Here is a 17,240-nt window from a genome sequence, read left to right as displayed (position 1 = left end):
TTTAAATTTTAAATTTTTACTGACTTACAATAAGAAAGACTCATTTCTGCTGTTCAATACTGAAGAAATTTAAACTTTTTAAAATCATGTGAAATTGCAAAATGCTTAGCTGTGTCTCTAATTAAGATTCTGTAACTTTGATGCACTTCACTTCAGCAGCATCAGGTAATGTTCATATGTTGATTCATGGTTTTCTTCCGTATTTGTTCTATTGCAGAATATTTTTAAAGGTGATTATCTGCTATAAAAAGCCAGGCCAGGAAAATCTCCTTCGTGCTTTTTTGTGTTTTATGCTCAGTTAATTTGACAAAAAGGCATCTGCTGTGACGCTTACACCTCTGATAGTCTCACAAGTGTCAGCTTTCTTAGATATAACAATATGGATATGTACTGATAAATGATCAGAATTATAATATTTCTGACTGTCTGAGGGAAAAGTTCCCCGATTCAAATTGAATCGAACCGTGTGAATTGGAATTGAGCCGATTCTAGAAATCAGTGACAATACCCAGCCCTAGTTTTAAATCCTTTATTGCCAGTTTACAGACCATGAATGGAGTTCAGAGAAAACAAAAACAAAACAAAACTACAGAGAAAAAGAAACCACAGTTTAGCTGAAACCTAACAAAAATAACTTTTACAAACCCAAGTATGCCAACACCAGAAAAACAGAAAATAAAAATTCACTCATTTACAAACTATTTGTGTTAATGGGTTAAATAGTGAAAAAACAAAACAAAACAAAAAAACATGAGTCATAGCATGAACAAGGAGACACTCACAAAGTGAATGTCATAACCTAAGCTAACATCAAAATGCTCAGCAAACCATAACTCAAACATACATCCTAGCAAAAGCAACTTGAAAACCAAGGTGTGTGTGGTCAGCAATGGATGGTACATAGGCGTCAGTCCTATTATTGAGAGAGCACTAATGAAAGAACAAAATTACCCACCTCCCCTGAGACATTTACAGAACATTACCTGATCATATCAAAGCAGTTTTTTATTTTATTTTCTTGCGGATGTCTGACCAGGAAATATGCTCGTTCTGTATTACAACTTCTAAAAATTGGATGTGAAAAAATTGATTCACATTCAAGTGCAGTGTTGATCTGAGGAGTTGATGAATATCAATTACCTCCTGGATAAATTTGGCCACCTTGTTTTGTTTTATCCAGTGACTCAGGGCTTGTGATTCATTTCTCCACATATTCTGTAACTCCTCATGGGTATAAGCTGAATGATGTATTATGAAGTAACTGCCTTCCATAACAACTGAAGATATGATTAAAAAGGTGTTTCAGGTCATTTGTATAAACAGAGAACAGGAAGTAAGCCAGGCAACTTCCTTGTGGAAGCCCACAGTCTAACTTTCTCCAGTGAGAAGGGCAGCTGTTGTAGTACACTTTCTGTCTTCTGTCAGAGAGAAAGCTTTTCATCATAGTAACAGCCTCTTGTGAGAAGTTATTCGATTTTAAATTGTCAATCAGCATTTCAGGACTGATTGTGTCAAGGAAGGAATTTAATCCTTCTTTGATTTCTTGAATTCTTTGAGCTCCTTCTGCACCATTGTTAGGTTCTGTAGGCAAGTCTTGTGTCATTTCGTGAAGAGTTTTTTGATGCTGAGCAAACAGATTATTGTTAGTAAAGTGCTTCCTCATCTGCTCCACCAGAATTTTCTCCAGGATCTGACTTAAAACAGGAAGGACATGTTTTGGCCTGAAATCATCGTTTCTGCTCTGTGAAGCTAGTAATATTTTGGAATTCTTCCACTGAGATGGAAACACACCATGGATGATGCTCCTGTTCATAATGTGGCGTATGGGAGCAGAGATGTACGGAGCAGCAATTTTTAGCAGTCTAGCATCTATTTCATCTGTACCAGGAGTCACAGACTGTGTGAGTGACTGTAACAAAACCATAACTTTGTTATCGTCTATTGGCACAAATTTAAGCCCAGATTCACTCGACCCCGACAAAAGTGGGTCTTCATCACTAACATGCTGAGATTCATCCTTATAATACCGAAACTCATTAAATATGTTTGCTGGAACCTCTGGTACCTCAGATTCAGGGGGAAAATGATTGTTCTTCATGTGTTGGAACCTTTTAGAAATTTGTTTTCGTAAGGCTCTTATAACTCGTTGTAGTTGTTTTCTTTCTTTATTTTCTTGTACATCAGTTTTACTCCTCTTTACTTCATCTCTTTCCAGTATTAAATCTATTATGTCTTCATCCCACCACCACGGTTCAGGATGATCCTCAGTTGTAATCTTTGGAGCATGCCTGTTTGCTATTCGGATAAAGATTTCATTAAACATTAAACTCATCACATGTTAGATGAATGTGTTTTATTTTATTATAATTCTTTCTTGTTTGTCTGAACAAATACGTGTGTGTGAGTATATCTACACATATATTTGTATTCGTAAATGAAAATACATGTAGATGAGTATATATTGTTTTTTTTATTGTTTGTTTTATTATGTCTGAAATAAATAAAGAGAAAAGAAAAAAAAGAAAAGAAAAAAACTTGGATAAAGCATTCTCAGGGTCAAGGTCCTCTGTTACCTCATTCCATTATTCTGCATCAATATCCCTAATGAAACTGTGAATGGTTATTCTTTGGGGTACTTTTCTTTCATTTACAACAACCATAACAAGATTATGATCACTACAGCCTGTGACAATTGAGTATAGAGGGTAACAAAGCTCTGGAATATTTGTGTAGATGTGATCAATACAGTTCTCTTCTCTGGTAGCACAGTTTACAATCTGTTCTAGACCACATCTCTCACAAAACAACTCAATATTTTTTTTTTCACCTTTTGCTAACCAATTCTTGTTAAAGTCGCCCAGCAAGAAAATGTCTTTTTCTGTTCGGTCTCTCTCTGATATCTCCATGCCTTCAAGATACTTAAAATCAGATTTTTTTGATATATAACAACATCCTATTAAAACTGGTTTGGTATGTGGCAGGTAAATGTCAGCCCAGATAATTTCTATATTAGACAGATTTGAGAAAACGTGTCTCTTAACTGGAATGTGATCTTGAACATAGAGAGCTACACCACCTCGATACCAGTTACTATTATTATGTTTTCTATCGCATCTGTACAACTTGTAATTATCTATTTTTAGTTCAGAGTCTTTAATTCTTGTGCCTAAATGAGTTTCAGTGAGAGCTAGCACGTGTATTTTATAAAGTGTTAAAAAGAGGTGAATGTCGGGAATCTTATTTCTAAGGCTGCATACATTCAGATGAGCTATACGCAAGTTTTTAGTTCGGGGATCTAAATCAGCCATGGCCGTGTTCCTCCGCTGTTGTCAGGCCTGATTATCAGTTGTCCACTTCTGGTCAACGCTCAGTGTGCAACACAAACACAGCACAGTTATTACAAAAATGCACTGAAACATTGTTAGATGAATGCTCAGATAAATCATCATGTAAGATCCGGAGAACCCAGATGATCAAATATATATTAACTCATTGTTGTCAAAAGTCAGAGGTTTATATACACTTATCATGAGCATGAATGTCATGATAATTTGGGCATTTTAATGACTTCTTTCATCTTTTTGTTTTGCAGGGTGGAATGATTGTACAGCATACATCTTTAATGACCTGGAAAAACAAGAATTGGGTGCACAAAGTTATTTTGGATGGGGATCTGGGAGGAGAGTTCCCTGGACACCAAAGTTAATATAGTTAACTAAAACTAAAGTAAAATCTAAAACTTGATGTGAAAATTATTATTATTAGTATTTGTTAGTCTGGTAAAAAAAACAAAATCCAATAATATAATATAATATAATATAATATAATATAATATAATATAATATAATATAATATAATATAATATAATATAATATAATATAATATAATATAATATAATATAATTAATGAGGAATTGACGAACATGAAAAAATTGAAAATATAAAACTATCATAACGCTGCTGGACACCATCCTTTGTCTCATCAGGAGTGTGCCCTAATGTCTGCTACAGGTGTTCTTTTGATTTGTCACCCTGGTTTAAGTTTGTTCTGAGTCAAACTAGTGGCTCATTTTATAATCTGACTGACAGTAAACTCACCTGAAGGTTGTGTTGATGTTCAGAGACTCTAACTTGATGCTTGTCTTTTAGCTCTGGAGCTTCTGTGGGTTCGATTTACCTGGAGGGTAGAAAATATTCTGGTTATTTGGATTCACATGTGGTGTACTCATGTATACAAGTTAAAAGTCCTATATGATGAAAATATCCACTCTGCTGCTTTGTCACAGGGGAGAGTCATTCAGAGGTAGTGGTGATTCTTGTAAAGAGCCAAAAAACAAACAAACAAACAAACAAACAAACAAAAAAACCCAACCCACTTATTTGCCATTTAACTGAGGTTTAAATAAAATATGGAATCATAGACTTCTGATGGTTTACTGTATATGTAAATATCATTTAGCAAGAGCTAAGCTGGAATGGAACAAAGAAAAGCTTATGGTCTCTTTTGGTGCTCCGAAAAACTTTGTTGTTAGCCCATAACAGTGCAATGAATGCTGTAGAAAAAGTTTAAAGTGCAATTTGCCATGTGTGTCTTTTTGATGAATTTGTTTTTAAAGCATACTTTTTAATTGTCAGATCAAAAACTGAGCAGCTGGAATCAATGGCAAGACAACGAATCATTTAAATGTTTAAACAAGCTATTGAAGCACATGAACAGTTGATGGATGGGTGGTTGCTTGGTTGCCCTTCAGAGGCTGGAAAGCATGAAGGACTTGGATAAAAAGTCAATTTGTGAAAACAGAAGAGTGACACCAAATGTAAACAATGCCAGAAAGACTACAGCATACAATTAAATTATCAAACTTTGAAATATACAAACTTATTATTTATTAAGAAGAGTGCAGTCAACAATAAGGAGTACTAAATTAACACTGTGCGAGTGATAAGGAGAATCATGTAACCTGAGAGTAGACATGAGCCTCAGTGAATCATATGATGTTCAATGCACTGTTTTACATTAAGAAATAAATTAAATTCTGTTTTAGAATAAATTGTTCCTTCGGTTTCTTGTTATAATGATGACAGAACGATCCAAAGAGGGTGTGTGTCTGACAAGCTTCGAGAACATGGAGTATGACACAGCATTACTCAGTGTTACGCGCAGATTCATGGCACAAAACTAAACTCTGAATTTATCCAAATAACTTTTTCTTCTTCATTCATCCAATCAGTGACCAAGCTACATAAAAAAATAAATGACATTTTATTAGACAGATTTAATGGCCCAAAAGCCCCAGAAGCTGTTCATAACAACATGTAGGGTATCAAGCTTTACAAAAGGGATACTGATGCCTTTGATACCTTCGATACTCTACTCACAATGAAGCTCTTACTCCAACAACAACATGATTCTCATTTCAGGACTTTTACTTCTATAAATGCTCTCACACTGACTTATTACAATCCTACACTTTCAAAAATTCTACTAATAAAACAAATGTTTTGATAGGTCTGACTCACCAGTTGAATGAACTTCACCTAAAAATGGCACAAAGGAGATCGGGCGTCCTGGCTCAGGTGCGTCTGTGTTGTATCTAACTGAACTACAGGGCATCTTTATATATCAGCTGATGATGTCAAGATGGCAGAATGTAGTTTATCAGGTTTACCTACACTGATATGAAAAAAACCTTCGAAATGGAAAAGTGTGTCTGACGTTTGAGCTTTAAAAGACACAAGAAGCTTGGAGAACATGGTGATGCAGCATTACTTCAACACTAAGAATCAGAGTACTTCCAAGTCAAAAACAGTAAATTTACCCAGAAATAAAAACAAATATTTTGCCTTTTCATGAGCCTTCACCAGTTGAACAAATGTTATCTAAAATGGGACGTTAATGTTCAGGTGAGTCTGTGTTGTATCTGACTCTAATGTCAGTGCTGTTACCATGGCAGTATACAATTCAGACAGACATACGGATAAAACAAACGAAAAAATAATAAAATGGTTTTGTTGTACCCGTCACAGTAGGCGTCTGTAGAAAACACCCACCAAGCAGACAGCCATGGACGTTTTCATGGATAAGTCTGGTTGGACAGCCATGGCCTTTATATTTCACAATGTTACAAACACTTAAATTTCAACAATTAAATAATTTTACCACTGAGCATGACACACAACCAACATGTATTCAGACATTAAGGCTAGAAGCGAAAAGTGAAAGTATACAAACTTGTCTTTTTGTTGACGTTTGGTTGTGAGATGAATGTGATCAGACAGCCACACAACGGGTAGATTAACTAGTATTACTGGATGCCATTTCTACGTATCTCCAGTGTTTCTGTTCCAGTGTGTTGCATGCTGACCCCATCAGTTATTGTTCACACATACTTGGATGGCACTGTGCTGCAGCAGTTAGTAAGAAGGGTGTAGATACAAATCTGCTGCTCACTGGAGGATTTTTCAGGAAGTTATGAGGAAAATTCTTCTTTTCTGGGTGAGGATTCCTGTCACATGTTATGTCACAGCAGGTAGAACTAAAAGACTAAATATAGACCCATACTTTGACTCTGTGTGCACTTGAAGACAATCTGCCTTGAGCTCTGTCCTCTGAAGCACATTTGTGGTTATTGAAGTAACTTCAGGTCCATTTATGGCAGTACATCACCGTGGTAATTTATACTGCACATCTGGAGGAGACAGTGCTCCAGTTAAGAGATCAATAAGTTGAGATCAACAACTCCTAAAACATTCACATAAAAAACAACACATGACCCAGATTTGTCCTTTTTTCTCACTTTATTCTTTTGCTGTTATTCTTGTGGTAAGAAACAAGCAGCCACTTACAGATTCAACACGTTCACTTCCCAACACAATGAAAATCTACAAACACGCACAGCCACTGAGCCGCCACAGCGCCTTCAGGACAACAAAACCATCCAACAGTAAAACAACGCCGTCGTCGTAGGTAATTGTAGAAAAACAGCACCAGTTTGTGTGAAGCTGCGGTGATCGGGGGGAGCTTCACTCCTCCTCCTCACCTGTTCATGTGGTGCTCTTCATGCATGGGTGTCGGTGTGGCACAGGTGATTCACGTTGGCACATTTGAACAGGAATAGAAAAACAAACATCCTAAATATATAGAGTGCACGGACAACAAGACGTGATCATGTATAAATATAATACTGGTAGGCAGGAATGAGAGGATCAGTAGTGGTTTATCGTCAGCCTGTGCAGCTCAATCGTCCTGCTCTGTGGAGACTCACTGCTCTGGAAACATCTCGCTGTATGTTCCTACAGCTGGTCCACGACGTGCCTCTCAGTCTCAGCAACACTCTTTGATTTCTGCTCACTCTGAGGTCTCAGTTATTTGGTGTGTGTTCAGACTGCAGTGTGAAAAGTGTGCAAAGGCTCGTTAGTATGCACAGAAAATATTCAGTGAGCTGACACACAACATAATCCAAAATGTGCCCTTTACTTGTTTGCCTCAAAGAGTCACAACAGTAGCTTTTCTTGTACCTGATGTTTCTCACTAAGAAGCTGCCCTTACTATCATTTTTCCTGCTATTAACGTATCCTTTATTATTACTGTGTACTACAGGTCGTCTGTGCTGGAGCTCACGGTCTAATAAAAAGAGAAAGTCAGAGTCAGAGCCACAGAGAGCATCCTGCTGCTCTAACAGAGCCTTAAATGCTTGAAAATAGACTCAAGTTTGAGTCATGTTCAGACGCTGGTTTAATCATTTATTTGAACCTGCGACCCAGAGAGCAATAAGAGTCGCAGAAAGGCTGTAGGATGTACTGACGGACTCATGTTTACAGGACATAAATAGAGAGTAACTGCAGCTTTGTAAGTCAAGAGTCACGTCCTGGAGTAAATGAGTATTTTTAAGTTTTCTCCACACCTTCATGTTCTGTGTTTAACCCTCAAGCGACCGAGACGTTTCAGTGACTGAATCACCGGACTGGACTCGGCCACTATTAAAAAAACCTTTGAATAACCTGTATGATCAAGTCATGATCATATATTTTATTAAAGAGAGCTTTTTGTTAATAGTGGATCTATTTGTGTTTATCATGCCTCTACTGTTTCTGCCATGTATGAGATATTACTTTACATCACAGGTTCACAGGGAGAAAAAAAGGGATGTTGGGTCAGATTCCCTGGGCAACTGGAGCCTTTCTGTGTGGTTTGCATGTTCTCCCTGTGCCTGTGTGGGCTTCCTCCCACAGTCAAAGACATGGATGTTACATTAATTGATGATTTTTAAATCAAAGCCTTTAATGTTAAAAAATATCATTATCCTCAGCGCACCCATTTCTGTAAAAAAATATATAAATAAAAAGTTGGAAGGAAACATTTTCATAATTAAAAAATACAACAAGGTCACACATAAATGACTCCACTCAGTCACTCGAAGGTTAAATAACATGTTTTTGTTCCCTTCATGCACTCTGTGAGCTCTACAGACACCCCTGAGACGAGGACAGTGGACCAGGTTTGGGGCCAAAGTTATAATCCCAGCTAAGCTCACAGGCTGAGTTCTTCCATAACTGCGGGTGAGGTGGGAATGTTTCTGGGACATGTGACCGAGTCAGAGGCAGTGAGAGCGCGGGGATGTTCAGAGAGTGTATCTTTACGAGGACACGGTGTTTGAAGCAGTTGGATTTCATCACCACACGGCGCAGTTCATCAAAAACAAAAACACTGTTTGAGGAACCCACGATGCAGCGGGACGCCGAGTGGGCGGTGTAACCACAAACAGGACCCACACACATCTTTACATGAGTCTACAGCTATGGTGTCTACAGTGTACGTCTGTGTGTGTGTGTGTGTGTGTGTGTGTGTGTGTGTGTGTGTGTGTGTGTGTGTGTGTGTGTGTGTGTGTGTGTGAGAGACGGGGGTGTAATAGATACAGTTTTAAATAATTCGGTCGACATCACTTCAGTTCTAACCATCAAAAACTGTACTGGTTTTGACATTTCACAGTTTACGATACAGGCAGGGTGATAATGAGCGGACTTTATCAGAGTTAGTATGATCAGCTCGATTTTGGCAGAACAATTTAAATCCAGAGACAGCCCTTCGATCAGAGCAGTCGCTCCAATTAAGACACAGATTAGAATCTCTGATCATCGGCGTTTCGTCACCAATCACAGACGCGTGCTTGAAATTTTTTTGCCATCTTTACTTTTTATCCTGTGATTGAAAATCAGTGCAGTTTTTCTGGTTGTTCAGAAATGTACAAAAAAACGGCGGCTCGGACGGATGAAGCTCCAACACCAGCGGTTACCAGATACCACTGGAGCGGCCGCCGGGAGGGGCCAGGATCCGAGCCGAGGACCTCTTCGGGATGTGGTCGTCGACCTGAGACCCTGAAAGGAAAAACACGTACGGACTATTAAATTTGATCGAGGACTTCGGTGTAACGTCACCATAATCAAGGACGATTTTATTAGAGCTCACCTGAGAGGCTGAAAGAGGACTCGTGAAGGTCTCGGATTCCGGAGTGCACTCGACCGCAGGCTTTGTTGGGCGTCTCTCCATCTATGGGGCCCAAACCGAGTTCCTTCTTCATGGTGTTCGCAACCTTGGCCACATCACCAGAGTACGGATCCCTGTCCACCCCTTTGTAAGCCTGAGTCTGAAACACGATGAGGTGAGAGGTAAGATTAGGATGTTTAGCCATTTTAAACCTAATAATAACAGCCAGTTGAGCTGCTGCTGTAAGATTGATACTGATTAATATTTGTTACATGTAAGTAACCAAGTTAAATTCCACTGAAGAAACACAAAATTAAAACAAGGTGTGAAAAAAACTGGAATTAAAATAAAAGCTAGACTAGAAAAAATAAAAAGATCTTGTGCACTCACAAAAATCATTAAAATGAAATAAAAACAAAAACTAAAAGGCACAAGTACTTTTATTTGTACTAAAACATGTGTTCTGAAACTATAAATGAACATACTCACTCTGTAAACTACCTGAAATTGAACTGAACTGTAAATATAAGTTCTTATAAAAACAGTTTCTGTACTTTTGTGACAAGTTTTTTAAATAAATTGAGATAAAAAGGTCTAAAAGCAAACAGAGTAGAGAGGCTGGGATGGGGGGCTTTCACAGACAGGGGCAGCAGCAGGAAAACACACTGCTGGCTTCCACAGGGAGCATTAAATCCTTTATATGGGCTGTCAGATCGGTGGAGTCAGTCACATCATGATGGGAGTGTTTGTGGCAGGTTTGCTGTCAGCTGACACAGCAGAGCTCAGCCTGGATCTTGCTGTCCTGCCCTGGAGTTTTAATTATCAGTGGAAACACTCACAACACACAGAGGCAGGTTTGGAATCAGTGTTAATAAAGTGATGACAGTGAACGCACCTTTTCCCTCTGCACCATCTTCTTGTAGAGGTAGTCGGGGAAAGTGCGCTGCGGGTAGAACTTTCCGGACCCCTCGGCGCACATGAACACGCCGTTCTCACACACCAAACGCCCCCGGCTGATGGTGACCAGAGGGACGCCGTGGCAACGCATCCCTTCGTACAGGTTGAAGTCTCCGCCCTGCACCTGAGTGCTCACAGAGATTGTCCTGCACACACACACACACAGAAAGTGATGGATGTGTGTCCCTATGCTTCGGGCTGAGTCCAGTAATAAAGGTGATTTCTGTTTATTTACAGCTGTGTACCTTGTTGCATCTGGATCCCAGACCACCACGTCAGCGTCAGCCCCGGGGATGATGCGGCCTTTGCGCGGGTACAGGTTGTAGATCTTTGCAGCGTTGGAGCTCGTCACCGCCACAAAACGATTCTCATCCATTTTCCCTGTAACCTTAAAAATACAGAAAGCCCCTCCGATCATACAAAACATCTTTATTTCTGTTGCTACTGTGGTAGACCATGATGTCATTCAGCTGCTTCCCCAGAGAGAATCTCATCCTAGTATTGGACAAACTCCAACTCCAGGTCTTAGATGGTGCTCTGGAGATCAGCTGAGAGCTGCATGGCCACTCTAGCTAGAGCAGAAGATCTATTTCATGTGCTGGTAAAGTGGTCTTTCTCATAGAGGCTTCAGAGCAGAACATGGACATCCATCACCAGCTGCAGTTCAAGATGGTGCAGTATGAGGTTATTCACTGGAGAAATACTTAATTTTTATTGCAAATAGCTGGAAATAAAACTGAGCAATCTCTCAGACTGTTGAGTTTGTGGAGTAGAGGAAATATCTTGGCACAGTAACTGATACAAGCTTTGAGCCTCATGTGGATGCTAATGGTAGAAGATATCGCCAGTGCTTGTCATATTATGATAAGCTTCAAACTTTTCATTAAGTTTTATAAACAGAAACAAAACTTAACGAGAAAGTTTTATTTCTGTTTAACTGGTTCAATCCTCACTTTCTCATTTGTTGACTGTTGACTGAACTTCAAAAACAAATACAGACTGAAAATAAAGTCAAAGTGTGCAGAAAACTAAGACTTACCAACATGGTGTCAAAACAGAACTTCCACATCCACTGGTTGTGGATGATAAATTGTGTGGTTCATGGTTGATCTCAGGTTTTTATGTGTGCGTTTGACGTGTGTACGTACCACTCCTCTCTCCCAAATGACGCTCATCCTGTCCTGGACTCCAGGCACTCCATGAGGGATCTTGGTGAAGTCCTCTTTGCCCAAAGCTCTCTGCTTGGTGCTGAATGGACGGTGCTCTGATGCCACCACGCTCAGATTGTCACTGAAACAGGAAACAGGATATCCACGTTTAGTTTAGAGGAGCGTTTTTATCCACGGCACCTTTGCCGGTCACTGAGCTGCTGTTGCGATCAGTTTACTCGAAGCAGTACAGCATGCTGATGTGAGTGCAGCACACATACTTGCCCAGCAGGCCCATGAGGTAGCTGGGTGTGTTTGGGTCGAGGCGGAGCGGAGGGATGATGACATGGGCGGCGGCATGAGCCCAATCCTGGTGGTAATACTGCATCCCATTCAACACTGCGTGAGCAACTGTAGTCTCCCCGTGGACCACCTTACCTGAAATTATAAAAAGTGAAGAAAAGTCAGCTTTCATCCTCTCCATCGTCACGGTGACTGTTAGTTTGTCTTCATCGGGCAGTAAGCTCACCCTGCATCTTAGCAGCAGCGATCATATCACCAGCAGACATACTGGACACATTTACCAGGTAGATTGGGCAGCGAGCCTGTGGTCACACAAAAGATTTTAATCAGTCCTTTAATTACTTATCAATAACTGCACACAGACTGGATATTAAAATGTTTTTACCCTGTTGGCGATGGTGATGGCTCTGTGAGTGGCCTCAGACTCCAGCTGCAGACAAGAAGTAAAATCACAAAATAACAACTTTAATAAGTAAACATTTTAATATTTATTGCAAATATCTTACAAAAAAAAAGTTCAAGGCCACAATGATTACTTGTTTGTTTTACATCTATAGGAAAGATCCCTAAACATACCTTCCTAATATTCAAAATTAGGTTTTATCAGCATTTCAAGGGAACATCAAGGAAAAAAGTTTTATTTTCCACTGTTATGTTTTAGACTTTTATCAGTGCTTTTTCACACATCAGCCACATTCACATAGTCCCATATTAGTCTAATATCACGCCCGCTCACACTCTAATGGATGTGTTGGGCGTAAGTCCAAGTGTTCAGTGCCACTGTAGACTGCAGGAGCAGATTGATCCTCTGACCTTTAGATTAGGATACGACCGCTACCTCCTGAAACCTCCCACCCCTCTGTCCACTGCATATTTACCTCCTCTGGTCGACTGATCTCTATTCCCTCCGGCCCACTGATGCCCAAATCCAGAGCCTCTTTGGCACCCTAACAACACAAACACATTCATTTTAAAACAGGTTTGTGATTTCACTTTGACGTCAAAGGAAAAAAAAAATTGTCTTTGCACCTCGGCCACCAGCTCTCCGTTTTCAGCGTGGACTCGGGCAATGGCACCGATGTCCTTACAGGTCTGCAGAGTCTGGTAGAGCTCTGAATCCCGCAGCATCATCATGTCTTTGTAGGCCATGAACATCTGGAAGGAGTTCACTCCATGTTCCCTCACCAGGGTGTCCATCTCATTACGCACCTAAGGACGATTCAGAGGTCTCAGGGTGAGCAGTCATGTTTCTGGATTACAGTTCAGTGCTTGCAAAGCTTCAGCTTATATAAAGGCAGCTAGTGCATCGGGCATTGGGAATGTGAGCATGGAGTAAAAGAGAAACTCTGTGTGTGTGTGTGTGTGTGTGTGTGTGTGTGTGTGTGTGTGTGTGTGTGTGTGTGTGTGTGTGTGTGTGTTTGTTTTGTGGGGCATGAAATGAGCTTGGAAACCTGCCACAATGAGATCACACTGCCTTTACACTGGTGACTATAACATCCCCGCTGAGAAGAATCCATTTCATTCATTCAAACAGCAGTAAAAGGAAACTAGACAGTTTAGTGTTTAAAATGCTGAACTGTGCTGCGGTGAATGGGCCATAAAGGTCACGTCATAGTCATGATGGAGTATTGATGAAAGGAGCAAAACTACTTCCTTCCATAATGATTAATCTACTTTTACAGCTCATGACAGTTTGAGTATTTTTTATCATTATTATTATTATTCTCTCCTGTTATTGTTTCTCTCTGCAGTGTTTCCTTGTCTGTGGACCCGGCCTCTGTGTCTTTGTTTCCTTTTCTCTGACACCTTGTTTAGTGTTAATCAGGATTTATACATTTGGATTAATTTATGCTGTAGATCATCCACTGTATGGTAAAGCCCTCTGAAAAAGCTATGCTGTAACATCACTTCCACTAGAACTGCAACCACATCGTGCTGATGCAGCACTTTAGTGACTAGCTCAATTTCTCCTACATATTTTCAGCTACCTCTGTCATCATTGTCCAAATCAATTCAAAGAGAGAAACTTTCTGCCAACTATTCTTTTGGTGATGATGGTTTTGGACACTAGGATAGACATAGACTACCATGCAGACTCGACATAGATTCAAAGTATAAATAAGTATAAATAAAAGTATAAATTAAGACTTCATGTCCTTGTTTTACTTTGATAGTCAGTTTTCTCTCTTGTGTTGTGTTAGTTTGATTTTCTTTTCTTTTGCCCTCCTTTATTATTATCTGCGCCGCCCTGCTTGTTTTCACTGGTGTTCAGCTTGTCTTTGTGTAGTGTTACGACCAGTGTTGGTCAAGTTACTTGAAAAAAGTAATCAGTAACTAATTACTGATTACTTCCCCAAAAAAGTAATCCTGTTACTTTACTGATTACTTATTTTCAAAAGTAATTAATTACTTAGTTACTTAGTTACTTTTTAAAAACACGATTTACAACCTGAAGAGGTGATAAAGCGATAGATCTTTCAGCCCAATTCTACTTTTTCTACATAATCCATCATACAAAATGTAATCAAATGGAAAAGTCTCTTTTTTTTTTTAACTTGTTTTATCAGTTTTAATCTTTTAACTTTATGCATCAAGCAAAAATGTAATTATATGCAACATTCTCTGACTTGAATAAATTAGTTTAACATTTAAACCTATTTTCTGCACATTCCAGCACATAAAATAAAATATTTTTTGTGTTTACACTCACTCTTTCAAATAGATGCAAGTAAAACACAGCAGAAAATAAATAAAGTCAAAGACTCAGCAGTCCTGTTGCTCTATTTTCACCTGTAAAGCAGGACTGGGGGTAGGCGGAGGTTTACCCTGGTGCAGGTGTGCCGCGGTCAGTTGAAGAATCCGCGACTTTCTCTGTGAGTTTCCCATTACGTCGTTGCGCACTCTGTGCTTGCTTGGAAGTTTAGGGTTTTTTTTCGCTGTAAAAAGAAGTTTTCTTCCCACGCACAACGGACACTAATGTTTTTGTCACTTTTTATGGAATCAAACTCAAAGTAAGGTCAGTACTTCCACGCTTTAAACGCTGCACGCTCATACTCTCTCCCACAATCGATATATGATCCACTATTGATCTGCACACAGCTGTTGTCACCAACGGCGCACTCGCTTACGTCACTGTCGTGAGACATTCTCGCAAAAAAATCACGGTTTTAGTAACGCAGTAACACAGCGTTCTTACAGGAAAGTAACGGTAATCTAATTACCGATTTTGCAATAGTAATCCCTTACTTTACTCGTTACTTGAAAAAAGTAATCAGATTACAGTAACGCGTTACTTGTAACGCGTTACTGCCCATCTCTGGTTACGACCCCCTCTGCTAGGCGTCAGGGAAGGAGTAACATACACGAGCCCCCCAACACAAAAGTGAGTAAAGCAAAGGGTTTTAATTACAAACTTTAAACAGAAAACCGACAGGGCTGTTCAACAGACCACTGGGCAGACAATTATTACATAAAGAAAGAACAGGCACGAGTAAAAGTTAAAGGGTAACTAAGGCAGGCTGGCAGCACACAAAATAAAAGCTAGGGTTTTAACTAAGGCAAGCCAGCTTCACAAAATTCTACTCACAGCCAGCTAGCAGCTCAAAACTCTAATCAGGCTAAGTTTAAAGCATGGACCAAGATTCGACAAAGTTCAGCAATATGAACAAGTTCAACAAAGATCAAAGAGGGAGGCACGAAGGGCAAACTGCATGTTCAGTCCTAAGCAGCAGCCACTGAGTGAAGTTCACTCAGTGAAGGACCTCCAGCCTTTTGTAGCCACAGGTGGGCACGATCAGCCACTGATTGCCTCTTGGAGCATCACGGGATCCCCGGGCAGCCAATCGTCCGTGTGGTCTGGCACACTTCATTCTGCATAAGAGAGGGTTGGCACGGGTCTCCCAGTAACCAATCACACACGAGTCCTGGAACACATTGATTTACCTAGAGGAAGGCGGGGCCACCTGAGGCCAGAGGCCGTAACTCCCCTCCCCTTAAAATACCAACTATGTTGGGCAGAAGCGGACATTGCAGAGTGTGAACAACAACAAAGAACAAACACAGTAAAACATGTTTACAAGCGGGACAGACCATCAGCTAAAACATTTTCAGACCTCTTTTTATGGTGAATACTTAAGTTGTATTCCTGCAACAACAGAGCCCAGCGCATAAGGTGCTGGTTATGATTAAACATGCGAGCAAGGAACACAAGTGGGTTGTGGTCGGTGTACACAACAAGAGGTAACATACTGGATCCCAGGTATAGGTGAAAGTGCTGAAGAGCCAACAACAAAGCCAGGGTCTCCTTTTCAATGTTGGAGTAGTTTAACTGATTTTTATTGAATTTGCGGGAAAAGTAACAAACGGGGTGGTTTAAACCCTGCAAGTCTTCTTGCAACAGCACTGCCCCAGCCCCGACAGCACTGGCATCAACCTCAAGTTTGAATGGTTGCTTCAAATCAGGTGCAGCTAACACAGGTGTGGCAGAGGAGGGCTTTCACACTCTCAAAAGCCTCTTGACACTCACTTGACCATATAAACTCAACCTTTGGGCTGAGTAGGTCAGTCAATGGCTTGACTACAGAGGAGAAATTTTTACAAAAGTTTCTGTAGTAGCCCACCATCCCTAGAAACCTACGCAACTCACGCCTGGTGGTAGGTGTGGGAAACTCTTTAATCACTGCCACTTTGGCATCAATGGGCCGGACCTGTCCACGTCCCACCTCCCTGCCTAAGTACAAACGGTGAAATACCTGGTGTAACGTTTCCAAATGATCTTGCCATGTTTCAGTGTAAACTACTAAGATCATCTAGGTAGGCACTGCAGTTGGACAGGCCACGGAGGACTTTATTTACTAGCCCCTGGAAGGTGGCAGGAGCGTTACACATGCCGAAAGCCATGACTGTGTATTGTAGAAAATCATCAGGTGTAACAAAGGCAGAGATGTTAGAGGCACGTTCAGTTAAAGGGACCTGCCAGTAACCTTTAAGAAGATCTAATTTGGAGACATACTGAGCAGTCCCAATACTGTCCACACAATCCTCAACTCTTGGGAGAGGATGTGAGTCAGCCACAGTCACAGAGTTCACCTTCCGGAAGTCTATAATAAAACGGGGCGAGTCATCTGGCTTAGATTCCACTATACAAGGCGAGCTCCAGGGGCCTTGACTGGGCTTCGCTAAGCCATGTTGCAGCAGATAGTCAGCCTCCTGTTTCATGAGCAAGCACTTATGGGGGCTGGCTCGATAAGGATGCTGCTTAAGAGGTTTAGCTCCCTGGACATCAATGTCATGCTCTAGCACCGTAGTGCAAGTTGGCACATCCCCGAATAAACAGGTGTATTCCTTAAT

At 40.3% G+C, this 17,240-nt stretch overlaps 1 protein-coding gene across 1 annotated transcript; it reads right to left on the bottom strand.

Moving 5' to 3' along the window:
- Positions 1 to 6,891: 6,891 nt before the first annotated feature.
- Positions 6,892 to 16,790, bottom strand: LOC146652532 (dihydropyrimidinase-related protein 5-like). The gene is made up of 11 exons (XM_085382709.1): positions 16,746 to 16,790; positions 12,921 to 13,100; positions 12,770 to 12,838; positions 12,277 to 12,321; positions 12,118 to 12,193; positions 11,870 to 12,026; positions 11,589 to 11,730; positions 10,686 to 10,828; positions 10,379 to 10,586; positions 9,466 to 9,643; positions 6,892 to 9,374 (listed from the first exon to the last, which is right to left on the bottom strand). The coding sequence occupies exons 1-11, from the start codon at positions 16,788 to 16,790 to the stop codon at positions 9,289 to 9,291; spliced, it is 1,329 nt and encodes a 442-aa protein (XP_085238835.1). The 3' UTR covers positions 6,892 to 9,288.
- Positions 16,791 to 17,240: the final 450 nt, after the last annotated feature.

This window comes from Rhamphochromis longiceps, linkage group LG15 (genome assembly GCF_057381845.1).
Source record: "Rhamphochromis longiceps isolate RC_006_pf linkage group LG15, R_longiceps_female_GT1.1, whole genome shotgun sequence".
Taxonomy (NCBI): Eukaryota; Metazoa; Chordata; class Actinopteri; order Cichliformes; family Cichlidae; genus Rhamphochromis; species Rhamphochromis longiceps.
Note: the sequence above shows the minus strand (reverse complement) of the source record. Positions and strands in the feature narration are given on the sequence as shown.

Coding starts and splice junctions, on each gene's coding strand:
- LOC146652532 (XM_085382709.1), bottom strand. CDS start 16,790: ATGGCTTTCGGCATGTGTAACGCTCCTGCCACCTTCCAGGGGCTA. Junction 10,829..11,588: donor TCATTTGGGAGAGAGGAGTG/GTACGTACACAC, acceptor TGTATTTTTAAG/GTTACAGGGAAAATGGATGA. Junction 9,644..10,378: donor AGATGGTGCAGAGGGAAAAG/GTGCGTTCACTG, acceptor ATCGTGTTTCAG/ACTCAGGCTTACAAAGGGGT.